Below are 13,551 nucleotides of genomic sequence, written 5' to 3'. Positions count from 1 at the left end.
TCTTATAAAGGACTATTTTTCCTATTTTACAAATTAAATCATAAAAGAAAACACCAATTTCAAAGAAGAATCTCACCAACAAGAGCCATTAAAAACACTAATTACAAAAAATTACTTGACTTTGTTCTTCTAATATTTTTCAATTTTGGATATTTTTATTAAAACAATGCGAGTTGCTGAGCTCATGGGAGTAACAATTTGAAAGAGACCTCGATGGAGTCAATTTATGGTTCAGCATCGACTGCGAACGTTACCTATGCTGTTAACTACAGGACCATCTTACAAGCTAGCGCCCCAAATAACATGCAATGGTTGAAAAGAAAATTATTCAAAAGCAGACCGACAAAGCGAGAACAGAAAAGGTTGTTAAAATTCATCAGAGTGGTCTAAAAAGAGTCTGGGTGAGAATCTCCAACTTAGTGCTGAGCTCTGCAATTTGAATAAAACATTTCCAGAAAATCAACAGAAGCAAATGCAGGACATGAACTGCAGCTCTTTATAGCCCTTTAACTTTTTAAGTAAGGCACTGATGGCGACAGTAGTCTTTTGCCACTTTGTTAAACAGTCCATTTTCTAGTCCACCCAAGTGAATCTGCAGTTGCTGATATGATAGAATCCGTTTTATTTGACTGTGAGATGGATGCTCCCGATGGGTCAATAGGAACCAAATTCTGTTATCCATTTCTCATACTTCTCAAGGTCTGCAGCAGCCACAGACTTTGAGACTTTTTTCAAAGACATTTCAAAATCTTCCATAGTTGTTGGCATCTGCAGCTCATCCCTCGATATGTTTCTTATTTCCTCTGGAGTCAGACCTTGGATGCGCCGTCGCATAGCCATCATGGAGGCATCCCTGTACACAATAAATACCTTGATATATTACACAGGGCAGCAGTAACTGAAGAGCACAGCCATTACCTCATCTTATTCCTCAACACAGATATATACATTTCCAATCTTGAATATTGTGCACAAAAGGAAGAAATTTAAAAACCAAAGTACTGGAGTGGCTTTGCCAACTGCCTTTTTACTTCTGGAACCTGATTCAATTAAGTCCAGACTGCTGGGATGAAGCCTCCTGTACTGGGTGCAAGTGACCTGTACGAAACAAGTTGGTCAACAGAAAGATAAAGGAGTCTTTTTGATCGATAGTCATATCTACATCAGTCTAGCGGTGCACTAGGAATTGCTGGAAACACTTGTGTACGTCACATGTGCAAGAAAAGATGTCAAAGTTGTCCTGACATTCTAGAAGTGATGTTGGCCACTTTCATAAACATGCCACATTATACTGCGGGGTTTAAGTTTATGGACCCAAACCATTATCTTATGACAGGGTTGACCTTTAATCCCTTGCACTTACCCTCAAACTAGGCTCGTTAGTTTCTGATTTTAACTGTTTAAAAAAAGGTATTTGTTGGATTTTCAAATTGAAGAAAATTAATTGCCACTGATAATTTTTTTTTAAAAATGTCACTTTCTGCACTGCACACGACAATCATTTTTGTAGTTAAAACCCCCCACTAAAAATAAGGTAAAAGAAACATCGATATTATCTGTTTAAATAAAAAGCGGATCAAGAGGACAATAATTTATACATCTTTAACACTGGGAGGACATCTCAAAGAATCTCATGCAACTGACTGGGAACAGGGGATTAAGTGAAGGCACAAGAGAAATAACATGGAAACAAAGTAAAACATGGAAACCAAGATATCGTTCACCCCAAACAAACCTGCAAACATTGGTAATGTCTGCTCCAGAGTAACCTTCCATTTGTTCCGCTATTTTCTTGATATCTATATCATCTGCTACCTCCAGTTCTTTGAGGTTAATCCGCAGCAGTTCCTCTCTGCCCTTTGCTGAAAAAGTAAATTATTTTGAAGTAAATGCTCGGGTTGGCAGTATAATATTGACATCTAGTGGATCCTTTATTCAAAGCTAGTACTGAAAAGTTCAAAATCCTGAATTTAAATCTTTTAAGTGTGAAGCCAAAGTTAAGCAACTTCCCATTTCATATGTTTTTCTTTTATACTTGAACAACGTTTTAAATTTTGCGAGAAACAGCACAACAGAACTGAATTAATCCATCATTAGCAAAACAATCTCCTCAACCATCAACCGGTCATCTCATGGTGGTTTAGAGATACCTCGCTGGTGTAAATGTCCATCACGACTGCCTACATACAGTCAATATACTTTACAATAATTATCTGTCAAGGCCTTTCAGATGTTTTGACATGATAGAATGCTATACAAATGCAGTTTGCTAAGAGAATCTTTTGAGATCGTCACTACTATACTCAGGACTATGCCGAAGGATAGTGGTGAAAAGACTTTTAGCTTAAATAAAGATTAGGCAATTGTTTAATATCTTACATACTTATTATAAGCATTAGGTGTAGTCTCCATCATCTGAAGTATTACCAGTACCTGAGGGCAAAGGAATATAAACTCGCTTTTCTAGACGTCTTCTTAGAGCTTCATCAATATCCCAGGGAAAGTTAGTCGCTGCCAGAACCATGACCATTTTAGAAGGATCATCATTTTCTGAAGCACCACCAACACCTAGAGTATATGGAGAGACTGCATCAATAAGTGATACACATTCCCTACAATTCACTCAAACAGCCATCATCTAAGATTGGAGTGATTTCTTGGTGCTCCTGGAGTACAAATGGCTGTATTTTTGCAAGACATTGCATATCACATGATTTAATTGTTCTTCTGTGGCCACAACGCTCCATAAAATAAAAAAACTGCTTTTTCCAACTTGGCAATTCAGGCCTGTATTACTGACTGAAGGCTACATTTGAGTTTGTGAACCAGATAGCCCTGAGGTCTGAACTGTCAGTTTGCTACATTCACCCGAGGTGGGAATAACTTATTAAATCCACGTAAAAATAATACATCTTCTCTTTGTCTTTTTAATCATGCTTAAGAACGCCACCTCGCGACGAGCGACCGGTTGCAGACCCTGATCTTGACTATGAGTTCCATTAAGATGCGTGCATACCATCCATCTGAACAAGTAGCTCTGCTTTCACTCGTCTGCTGGCCTCATGTTCCTCAGCAGTTCCTCGCCGACTGCAAATGGAGTCAATTTCATCAATGAAAATAGTTGTTGGGGCATAAAACCTGGCCTCCAAAACAAGAAACACAAACGCGTAGTCATGATTCCACAGCAACACTTATTATTATGACATTGCTAGCAACTAGGTCAACAGTGGCCCGGGAGCTTTTACAGTGCATATGTTACCAAATGTAATTTTTAACACTTGCCTACAATAATAGTAATCCTTACATTTGGTATACTGCCTTTCACATTGGAGGAAATTCCAAATGCACTTCATAGGATTCGCTATAAAGTTGCATTGACTATGTGTCTTGTGGGCAAACCCAGCAGCCAATTTACACACAGCAATGCCCCACAAAGGGCCATGAATGACCAATTTTATTTCGGGGTTTTTGGCCAGGGCACCGGGAGTAATTGCCTTTTCTTTTTGAATGGTGCCATGGGATCTTTAACAGCTACTTCAACAGGCAGACAGAGCTTCAGTTTAATATCTCATTTGAAGGACAGCATCTCCAACAGTGCAGTACACCCCAAGCACTGCATTGGTGTCATCTTAGCCTACAGGAGTTCCAAATCCTGCTCTGGGGCTAAAACACTAAAGTGTGATTTTAATATAAATAATAATCCTTGCATTTGATAATAGCGCTTTTCACGTCTTCTAGACGTCCCAAAGCGCTTCACAGAATATACTGTAAAGTGAACTGACTGTATATTTGTGGGCGAAACGCAGTAACGAACTGCGCACAGCAGTGTCCCACAACAAGAGTGGGACTGTTTAACTAAAACGACTAAAACAGTTAAACTTTAAACTTTGTTTAACTTAGAAGGGATATTTACCATCAATTTTTATTTTTTACTTTTTATATTTTGATTTTTCTTTTTTGTAGATATTTGTATAGTCAAAGCTGATGTCGTCTGGTTGATGGAGGAGTTGCCGACAGTACGAGCAGGATGAATATCAGTATGTTCATTAAATTTAGAGTGCTATGGCAGTTTTGGCATAGAAGTTTATCTTTAGCCCTGCTCAAACTATAAGAATCTATTTCCTGCACATTAACAACACTAACTTGGAACCAAAGTGCTACATATTCTCCAGTGTCTAACACCAATTTACTGTAGCTGGAATTTTAAGACATCGAATATGATTTGTGATCATCTCCCCACCTGGCCGAACAGGAGCCAAATCATGTTTACAGGTTTCTTACACCTCAGATTCAGTTTTCTTTTCAATGCTATTAAAAAATAATATGATTTTGAAAGTTCCCTTGCTGCTATTTAATATGTGGTACTAACATACTTCATGCTCAAATGAAACAGCAAAATGAGACGTTGCAAATGTCGTTAAGATAGCAGTTTGGAAGAAGCTTAATTACAATGTTTTTAATGTTACAATAGATCATTATTCAGTTAATGAAGTCCAGATCTGCATAAATACTTACCATTTCAAACAATAAGCGGACAAGTTTCTCGGACTCTCCTCTATATTTGGAAGTGAGTGTTGATGAAGAGACATTGAAGAATGTTGTTCGACACTCCGTAGCTACTGCTTTAGCCAGCATAGTTTTCCCTGTCCCAGGGGGACCAACCATCAGCACACCCTGTGAATTACATGCAAGCACACTTACTTTCAAACTCTTATTATTCAGCATGTAACTGTAGCATCCAATAAAACCCACTGCCTCACAATGTCAAAACATCATAAAATGTTTTCCAGTAATTGCTGTCAATGTAGGCAAATATATGTATTTTAGTCCAAAACAAAATCCATAAACAATTGAGGTGAATGACCAATTTATCTACAGGATTGGATACTTGGAGAAACTCACTTCTCTTTTCAAACAGTACCTTTAGCATCCCATCAGTATAACAGCAAGGCTCACCCATAGTCTTTTAGGATTCCAGATTTTGCTTTGTTTCACATGAATAACATAATATCTACACACACAGCAGGAACCAAAATGTTCTTATGGACCTGAAACATTGACCCACTTTCCTTTCTCCATAGATGCTGCCTGACCTGCTGAGTTTTCCTGGCAATCTCTATTTTTGTTTCAGATTTCCAACAACTGCAGTATTTTGCATTTTACAGCAGGATTGGGTTGGGTACCTTTTTAACGAAGTGTAGATCTCAAAAACACTTGCATCTAACTTACTTTCCAAGGCCTTCTGATTCCTATGAAGAAGTCTGGCATCCACATAGGTAGAACCACTGCTTCCTCCAGTAATTTTTTGGCTTCCTCCAAGTCAGCTATATCATCCCTAAGAAAAACAATTTCTTAATTCAAAGTTTACACACTCCAGAATTTTACAAATCTAGAATTCTGACTTAGTTTTACAATGAGCACAATGGAATTGACCTTTGGCACATATTAAACATCACAAAAATATGTACAACAGGACAGTGTATTTTGATTATTTTAACAATTTGTTAATTATATCTCTCAAGCGTACACACCAGAATTCCTGCGTCTTAAAGACTGAACACTATCATCCTAAAATGTTAAGATCAGGCAGAATTTGGAGAACACTTAAATTTAGTTTCAATTCAGAAGTTCATTTTTTTCTTAGAAAAATCTGCAGAAAACCAGCTTCAAAATTAATACTAGATTTAATAATTTTCCATGATTCTGCTAGATCTTAAATGTTAAGACACTGGTCTTCAGGATAGGACTATAAGAAAGATCAGGTCTCAGACTGTAGACATAGATCAAACTGTTGTATCACTTGTTCTTTTAAAACAAATTGTTCAGAAGGTACCATGACATGCCAATGAATTTACTTACCATCGAACATTGGGATTTTGTGATATTATATCTCGCTCCAGAGCTTCTACAAGATCTCGATCATATCCTGTGCTATCAAATTTTCTTGGTTCACTTTCAGAGGTCTCAGGAGGTTTAGACTACAATTAACAATAAAAAAAATCTACTTATCCACATGTCTGATGATTTCCTAATCACATTCTACAGAAAATACCTTTATTTTAATATAAAATTAAAATATATTTACCCCAAAGAGTTGGAAATATACATCTATTCAAGTCTACCTATGGCATAATTGGAAGTGGAGTTAACCTATACTGTAGCCTGTATCATTCTTCTTACGAGATCCCAATAATTCCTTCCTTCTCAATATTCACTTTCTTTTAAAATCTGCAGTCGTTTACAATATAATCTTCACCTAAAGACTATTTCTTGATTTTATCCCTCTTGTTCCCTGAAAAAAGGTTCTCTACAAAAAGCTGCCATACAAGTCTCAAATCAGATTTTAGGTCTAGTATCTCACCAGTAAATGCCCATTAGAATATAATACATACAGTGAAGCTCCATTATAATGTGGCAGTTGGGATAGATAACCGATTTCAGTGTTGGCTGGCCAGTTCCTGCACTAAAAAATGACAAACTTCCAGATCATAAAATTGCTGCCAATATGTCTTCTCCTATGCTGCGTGTATGTAAAGCAGGAAGTTGGTGGTGACCCGATGTCACAGAAGTCAGCCATATTTAAGGTGTAGGAAGCTAAAATACACACCTTCTGGATCATTAATTTCAGCCGACAATTAAGAAATTAGCCATTTTAGTTTGAGAGCAGATCAGCTGCACAAATGTCCTGTCAATTGGGCACACGTTGCAACTGCATTATAACTGATTCCATGCTAGGGAGTAAGGAACAAACAGCAATACGATTTTCAACGCTAGAGAAGTTGTACCTTTTCCTCCTTTCCTTTGTTTTGAATTTCTTTCCTCTCCTTGCCTTTGACTGGTCTGACTCGGTCATTGTTTCCTATTCGGTTTGATGGACGGCCAGAACCTTTAACTGGACCTCCTGAACGGTCCTTTTGAGGTTTGAGGTCATTGCAGGGAGTAGACTGCCGTTTTCTTGGATGAGGCGATGGTCTACAAAGAGTATACAAATCAGCTTGGTCAGATTGAGTGAACCACCGTCATCTTAATGCTTCTTACTAACTAACTTGCACGCTATAACTATACACAATATATACAGGGCAACCAAAAAGTTGTGATACCATTACAATGTCTAATAAGTCTTAAAGAAATTATGATTTTTTTTAGATAATTAGGGTAGATAATTAGGGTGACTTTTTGGTCACCCTGTATTAGATATTTGTCAACTCTGTGTGTCTTCTGGCTCCGATGGTCGCGCTCTTGCTTCTGAGTTAGAAGGCTGTGGGTTCAAGCCCTAGTGAGGACTTTGAGCTCAAAGTTTAGGCTGACACTCTAATGCAATGCTGCATTATTTGAGGTGTCTTCCTTCGAATGAGATGTTAAACCAAAATCCCCTCTGCCAGGTGAATGTTAAAGATCCCATGACTGTTCGAAAAGAGATTTTCTCCTGGTGTCCTGGCCAACATTCCCTCAGATAAAATTGGTCATTTATTTCATGGCTGTTTGTGGCTCACTAAAGTGTACAAATTATGATGTCTCAACATGACGGTATCAGATGTAAGGATTATTTTATTGAGTAGGTGACCTTTCTGACAGCAGCAATTCTTCTGTTCTAAAGGAATTTAATCTTCTCAGCTCTTTATCTATTTCTTGCAACATCACTTAGCAGGACCTGGCTGTGAGAATGTGAATGGAAAGGTGACTTTAAACTCCAAAAAGGTTAAGGGTATAAAGTCTTATAGCAACTACCAGACAAAGTGAACAAATACCCAAAGATGCAAGAAGAGCAATTCTTCCTCCTATCTGGGGGAAGGCCTTTCTCATGGAAATGTTTTTCTCTGGGTTGTGTAAATGTATAGAACTTTGAACTATGCAGTGGATGTTACATGGGAATTATATTACATTATATATCTACGGAGGTTACATCTAACAAAAGAGCTTGTAGTGATTGCTTTTAAGGCAAACCATCAACCATTCTGCATACAGCAAGGTCTCACAGCCATCAATGAGTTGGACTGTACTTGCATTTGAATTACTGATTAACCTGCGAGATTCTTTCCCAGGACAACCCTTTTACTTTTAGAATAGTGCTACGGGATCTAAATATCTACCAGCAGTTAGACCTGAAAGAGATTATACCCTGAAGACCTAACATCTCAATGGTACTTAGAGAATACTTTAGCTAACTCATAAAACTATTCAACTAAAGTCTATTGTAACCACAATAGAACACTAATATTCATTAATGTGATTAGAACAAATACATGTGACAAACCAAGTTTGCTAGACAAAAATGTACAAGATTTCACATACTTGCGTTCTACAGGCACTGGCAGTGACCAGACTTCTAAATCCTGAGCTGGTCTTTCCTGGCGTACAGCCTGCAAAGGCGAACTTTCATGTTTAAAGCCATCCAGCGTTGTAATAATCTCCTTGACGTGCTTACATTCTTCACTTATCTCTTGCCATACCTATTGGATATACACAGGAGTAACAGGACTGTAATTCAGTTATGGGCTTTGGATTTATCTTACATCTGCTCGAATAGAAGAGGTGAACACAATGCTGGCGTGCACCTTTCAACCTAATCCATTAGGTTTGAGACACTTTTGAGACGTCTCAATGGCGTAATAAGGTGCCATTTCAAATGCAAGATTATTATTATTACTCTTCCTATTTTGATAAAACTGGGATGCTGAATTAAATAGGACAAAATTAGTCACATGGTTATTACAGTCCTGCTAAAAAAAAACGAGCAGCCTGTTAGAGAGGAAGACAGTGAGAGCATAGTGGTGAGAGATTTTGAAATTCTTTTTGGTTTGTTTTAAATATGACTGTGGGGAACAAACAATATTATACAGATATCTAAAGTGTATTTGGAATTTGACAGACCTATCAGTTGCACCTTAGAGGGTGGGAAATTTAAACTGCTGGATGGAAATGTGGAGGCAACAATATAAATTTCATTCAACCAGATTAAGCATAAGAAACGACAAAGATATTGTAAACATAGATAAGGAGTGTTTGTGGTTATTTTCCCCCTGCTTTTGCCCATCGGCTCCTTCCCCCAGTTCGGGTGCTTTGGAATGTCCTTTTGATATGAAAGGAGTTATATAAATGTAAATTTGTATTGTATGGTACTTGTTGATGGCCAAGAAGCAGAAGTGAACAATGTTACACACGGTAAAGAGATGATGGCAACACTACTAAATATTTAGATATGAATAAGATTGAAGGAGAATGCTTTTATTTAAAAAATTGAGAAGCTGAGGTGAAGGACTGTGCCCCACCCACAGTGCAATCCAACACAAAGGCAGACACTCACAGGAGACAAACGGGTGAGTCACAAATCATAAATTATTGAAATGGTTGGGCGATACCAAGCCTAGGTATTAAAGGCAATTTAATCTTTACAATTTATCTCAAGTTTATTTTTTTGCAGTTGTTTCCAGCGACACCATGTTACGTTACAACTTAAAATTGCAGATTCACCTCAATTGTTATTGTGAACAAATTAATTACAATGCTCCCACCTTTAATTTTTATCCAAAGACACGGGACACGGGACACGGTAATGGCCGCTCAGACACTCACCGGCGGTCGGGACTCTCGCGGAGAGGAAAAAAAAAGACGAAGCTCAGCACCACGGCCGCCCTCCGCCGACGTCAACGCGATGACGCACAGACGTACGCTCCGGCGCGCCGCGTGACCCAAACCGGGGCGGGGCGGCCGCCATTTTGCGCCGTGATTCCCCCCCCCCCTTCTCCCTCGCTCCCCGCCGCTCCCTCCCTCCCTCCCTCCCCCACCCGCTCGCCCGCCCGCCCGCTCGGGGTTGACACAAGATGGCGGTGCTGCTGGAGACCACGGCCGGTGACATCGTCGTCGACCTTTACACCGAGGAGCGGCCCCGGGGTGAGGCTTCCTCCGCGAGTTGCGCTGGTCCCCGCTGCGGGCGGGCGGGCGGGGCGGGGGGTGGGGGTCCTTGGTACCCGCCGCCCGCCCCACCTGCTGAGGCTCAGAGCCTCACTGGTCGGATGACCAGCGGAGTGACTCGGGGAGTTGTCCCCACCTTGAGGGCAGTGAAGCTGAACCCCTCCCAACCAGTCACTGGGGGGGGGTCAGACCGATGCTCTGGGTGGGGTCGGGGTGGGTTGGGGTTGGGGTCGGGGTGGGGGTGGTCCCAACAGGCAGTGGGAATGCTTTGGCGCACAGCAGTGTCAACGGCACGACTCCCTACTGGCGAGTCGGACGCTCCCAAAGAAGAAGTTTTCTTTTTTGAGATGGTTCGACTCCACGCGCGCGGTGGCGGTCCCAAGCCTTGGCTCTTCGCCGTCCTGCGATCCACCCCCCCCCCCGCCCGCCCGCCTCCGCCCTTCGGTTGAGACCTTAAAACCTAGCTCTGGCCTGACCCAAAATGAACACGTGCGGCTCTTTGACGGATCGGGCCTGAGCTGTCAGCGCGGAAGAAACGCGGAGGAATCCCGCCACGAGCTGGAGATCATCCGGAACGCTGCAGCCCGTGTCCTCGTCCCCCACCGGGCTCCGTGACCCCCTCGCCCCCATCCTCGCCCGACTCCACTGGCTCCCCATCACACAGAGGATACAGTTCAAGATCCTGGTCCTCACCTTCAAAGCCTTCCACGGACTTGCTCCCCCCCACCTCAGTGGCCTCCTAACCCCCGACCAACCTGTGCACTTCCTCCTGCTTCATGTGCTCCTCCTTGCCCACTCCGCCATTGGCGGGCGGACCTTCAGCCACTGTGCCCCCACCCTCCGGAACTCCTTCCCACAGTCCCTCTGCTTTGCCCCCTCGCTTGCCTCCTTCAAGACCCGTGTCAATACCCTCCTTTTCGACCAGGCCTTTGGTCACCTTCCTACCCCTACCATCCCCGCCCTCCACTCCTGATCCCAACCAACAGCTTAGCTTGGGTGCTGATTCCTAACTGTCCAGCGTCTTGGGACGTTCTCCTGATGTGAAATGCACTACATAGATGTAATTTGTTGTTGTTGTTTAGCATTACCAGGCATGACAAATCATCTGAACATTGCTTGTCCAAATAGATAATCCATATATTTAAATTAGAGCCTTATTATATTGTTGAATCCTCTCAGAGCACCTTTCCTCTCGCAGGATTTTACTGTGAAGTGTAGTGACTGTATAGGCAAACTCAACGGCCAATTTATGTGCAATCATGTCTGTCAAATAGCCATGAAGTGAATGATTAATAGTTACCTGGAGGATTGTTGGCCAGGGCACCAGGAGAAATTCTTTATTTGCAGTTAACTAATTTTCAAATAGTGTCATTCGATGTCCATCTTAACAGGCAGATGGGTCCTCAGTCTCATTGGAAGGACAGTATCACTGATAAATACATCACTGTTCCAGTACTGCACTGGAGTGTCTTTAAGAGTATTTGAGCTCAAAGCTTTGATGTGCACCTGAACTCAGCCTTTTGACTCAAAAGGAATCCCTAGTTTGTGTTTTATTGGAGAGAGAGCGCGGATGTTTTATAGGGAGGATTGAACAAGTTAGGAAGATTATTTGAATTAAAGTTAATGTGTAGGTGAAAATAGAACATTCTAACAAACAGTTGAATATGTAAATAGGGTTAATATGGAATATTACCTCAAATTAAACCAGGAAATTACAGATCAGAACAACAACAACTTGTATTTATATAGCGCCCCTCATGCCAGATGGTGCCTCGGAGTGCTTTAAAGATACATTAGGAATTTCTTTTAAAACATATTAGAAAGCTTTATTTCTTCAAAGGCATATTTGGATATGCTTAAAGTAGTGGAGGTAAAAAAAACTCGGAAAGATTAAAAATGAAACTTGATATTCAACACAATTTTAGTGTTTTTTTTCTTGTTCTTAAATTTTCTTATTCTCTTTTTGCTTGCAGCCTGTTTGAATTTTTTGAAGCTTTGTAAAGTCAAGTATTATAACTATTGCCTCTTCCATAATGTTCAGGTGAGTTGCCTGTTAATTTGCAGCACTTTATGAATATTTACATCAATGTATAATTATTTATTTTAAGAAAAATTGGGAGTAACAGGAAAATATATTTAGAAACCAATCTATGGAAATATGGAACTGCTTACAAAATATTAGAAGAGTGTTCCTGAGGGTTACAATTGGTACGCGCTATGTCCTTTCCTATTTGGGATCTGCATTAAATCCAGCCCAGATTTATATGATAAATCTTTCTCTGTTGGCTGTGAGGGTCTTTTCCTACCTGTGTTGCAGTTTGGGTGGGAATTGAATTAGCAGGATCCTTTACATTTAAGCATAGAGTCTTCATTTGGTTCTGCAGTCATATAACTGTGGACTCGAGCTATTGCAATATGTCACAGGGAGTATTTGAAGTACTGATTCTCTTGAAGGAAGGGATTCAGAACAGAAAGAAACCAGAGAAAAAAAGTGCATGAGAGCAAGCGAGCTGCAGTTAGATCCAAACCAGGAGCTTATTATTATTATTAAGTAACCTATAAAAAGAAACAAGAAAACAACAAGTTTGCATAACATTGCAGAACAGAAATGAAACCAAATAGATGAAATAGACTACAGACTTTTGAATTTTAGGTACACAGGTTGTTTTTGTTTACTGATTTGTTAATGTTACTTTGTAATTATTACTGAAAATATCCAGTCGCACATATAATTCATTCCAGTTTGATATGTTTTATAATAGAAAGGCTTCATTATACAAACTGGTGACCCAACTGGGACTGGCCGTGGAGGAGAATCTATTTTTAGGTTGGTACCTCTTGCACATCTTATTTAAACCTCAATTGAATCATATTTTTGCATACTCTTTCTAAAAAAAATTTTTGTCAAATAACCAGATGGATGTTTATTTTGTCATGTTGACTGAAAATTCTGTAGTGAATGTGGCTGAACTTAAATCGTTGAGTGGTTTACTATAGATGCTTGAAAGCAGTGTGGAAAGGAATTTGCTTCAGGAATTACTGTATGTTGTTTAAAATAGAAAACCCCCCATTTCATCCCCTGTTTCTTATTTTAAAATTCAGTGTTCATCCTTGTACCTTGGGACATCCTCCCAACAGGAAAAAGCACTATATAAATGCAATTTGTTGTTGGTGCCTCTGCATCTCAGGCTCTGGCAGCATCAACCTCCATGGTTGCACACTACAACTCACCGAGCCAGTCAGGAACCTGGGTGTGTTGTTCGACCCTCAACTGTCTTCTTCCCCATATCCAAGCCATGACCCGCTCTGCCTTCCCTCACCTCCGTAACATCGCCCGTCTCTGCCACTATCTCACCCCTCATTAGGAGGTCACAGAGATAGGGTGGGGCGAGACCACGGAGGGCTTTGTAGGTTAGGACCAGGATCTTGAACTGGATCTTCCGAAGGATAGGGAGCCAATGGAGTCGGGCAAGAATGGGGGAGATGGGGTCACGGATTTGGTGCGGGAGAGGACACGGGCTGCAAAGTTCTGGATTATCTGCAGCCTGTGGAGGGAGGAGTTGTGAAGGCCGACAAGCAGGGCGTTTGCATAGTCGAGCCTGGAGGTGATGAAGGCATGAACAAGAGTTTCAATTGGCC

At 40.7% G+C, this 13,551-nt stretch overlaps 3 protein-coding genes across 3 annotated transcripts in view; 2 read left to right on the top strand and 1 right to left on the bottom strand.

Moving 5' to 3' along the window:
• Positions 1-133: 133 nt before the first annotated feature.
• The window catches only part of LOC103179275 (katanin p60 ATPase-containing subunit A1), a 23,125-nt gene continuing 9,707 nt past the window's right edge, over positions 134-13,551 (bottom strand). Inside the window, exons 2-10 of the mRNA XM_042332693.1 lie at positions 8,293-8,450; positions 6,786-6,972; positions 5,860-5,978; positions 5,230-5,335; positions 4,516-4,674; positions 3,017-3,143; positions 2,434-2,568; positions 1,736-1,862; positions 134-853 (exon numbers count right to left, since the gene is read on the bottom strand). Of these exons, the coding sequence (XP_042188627.1) occupies positions 655-853; positions 1,736-1,862; positions 2,434-2,568; positions 3,017-3,143; positions 4,516-4,674; positions 5,230-5,335; positions 5,860-5,978; positions 6,786-6,972; positions 8,293-8,450 (1,317 nt within the window). The 3' untranslated portion in view covers positions 134-654. The remainder of the gene's footprint in view (positions 854-1,735; positions 1,863-2,433; positions 2,569-3,016; positions 3,144-4,515; positions 4,675-5,229; positions 5,336-5,859; positions 5,979-6,785; positions 6,973-8,292; positions 8,451-13,551) is intronic.
• The window catches only part of ppil4 (peptidylprolyl isomerase (cyclophilin)-like 4), a 26,277-nt gene continuing 22,528 nt past the window's right edge, over positions 9,803-13,551 (top strand). Inside the window, 3 exon segments of the mRNA XM_007894477.2 lie at positions 9,803-9,891; positions 11,886-11,953; positions 12,675-12,739. Coding sequence (XP_007892668.2) covers positions 9,822-9,891; positions 11,886-11,953; positions 12,675-12,739 — 203 coding nt within the window. The 5' untranslated portion in view covers positions 9,803-9,821.
• The window catches only part of LOC121848510 (katanin p60 ATPase-containing subunit A1-like), a 9,296-nt gene continuing 9,265 nt past the window's right edge, over positions 13,521-13,551 (top strand). The window contains exon 1 of the mRNA XM_042332711.1: positions 13,521-13,526. Coding sequence (XP_042188645.1) covers positions 13,521-13,526 — 6 coding nt within the window. The remainder of the gene's footprint in view (positions 13,527-13,551) is intronic.

Source organism: Callorhinchus milii, unplaced genomic scaffold (genome assembly GCF_018977255.1).
Source record: "Callorhinchus milii isolate IMCB2004 unplaced genomic scaffold, IMCB_Cmil_1.0 Scaffold3, whole genome shotgun sequence".
NCBI lineage: Eukaryota > Metazoa > Chordata > Chondrichthyes > Chimaeriformes > Callorhinchidae > Callorhinchus > Callorhinchus milii.
This window is presented reverse-complemented; position numbering and strand designations above follow the sequence as displayed.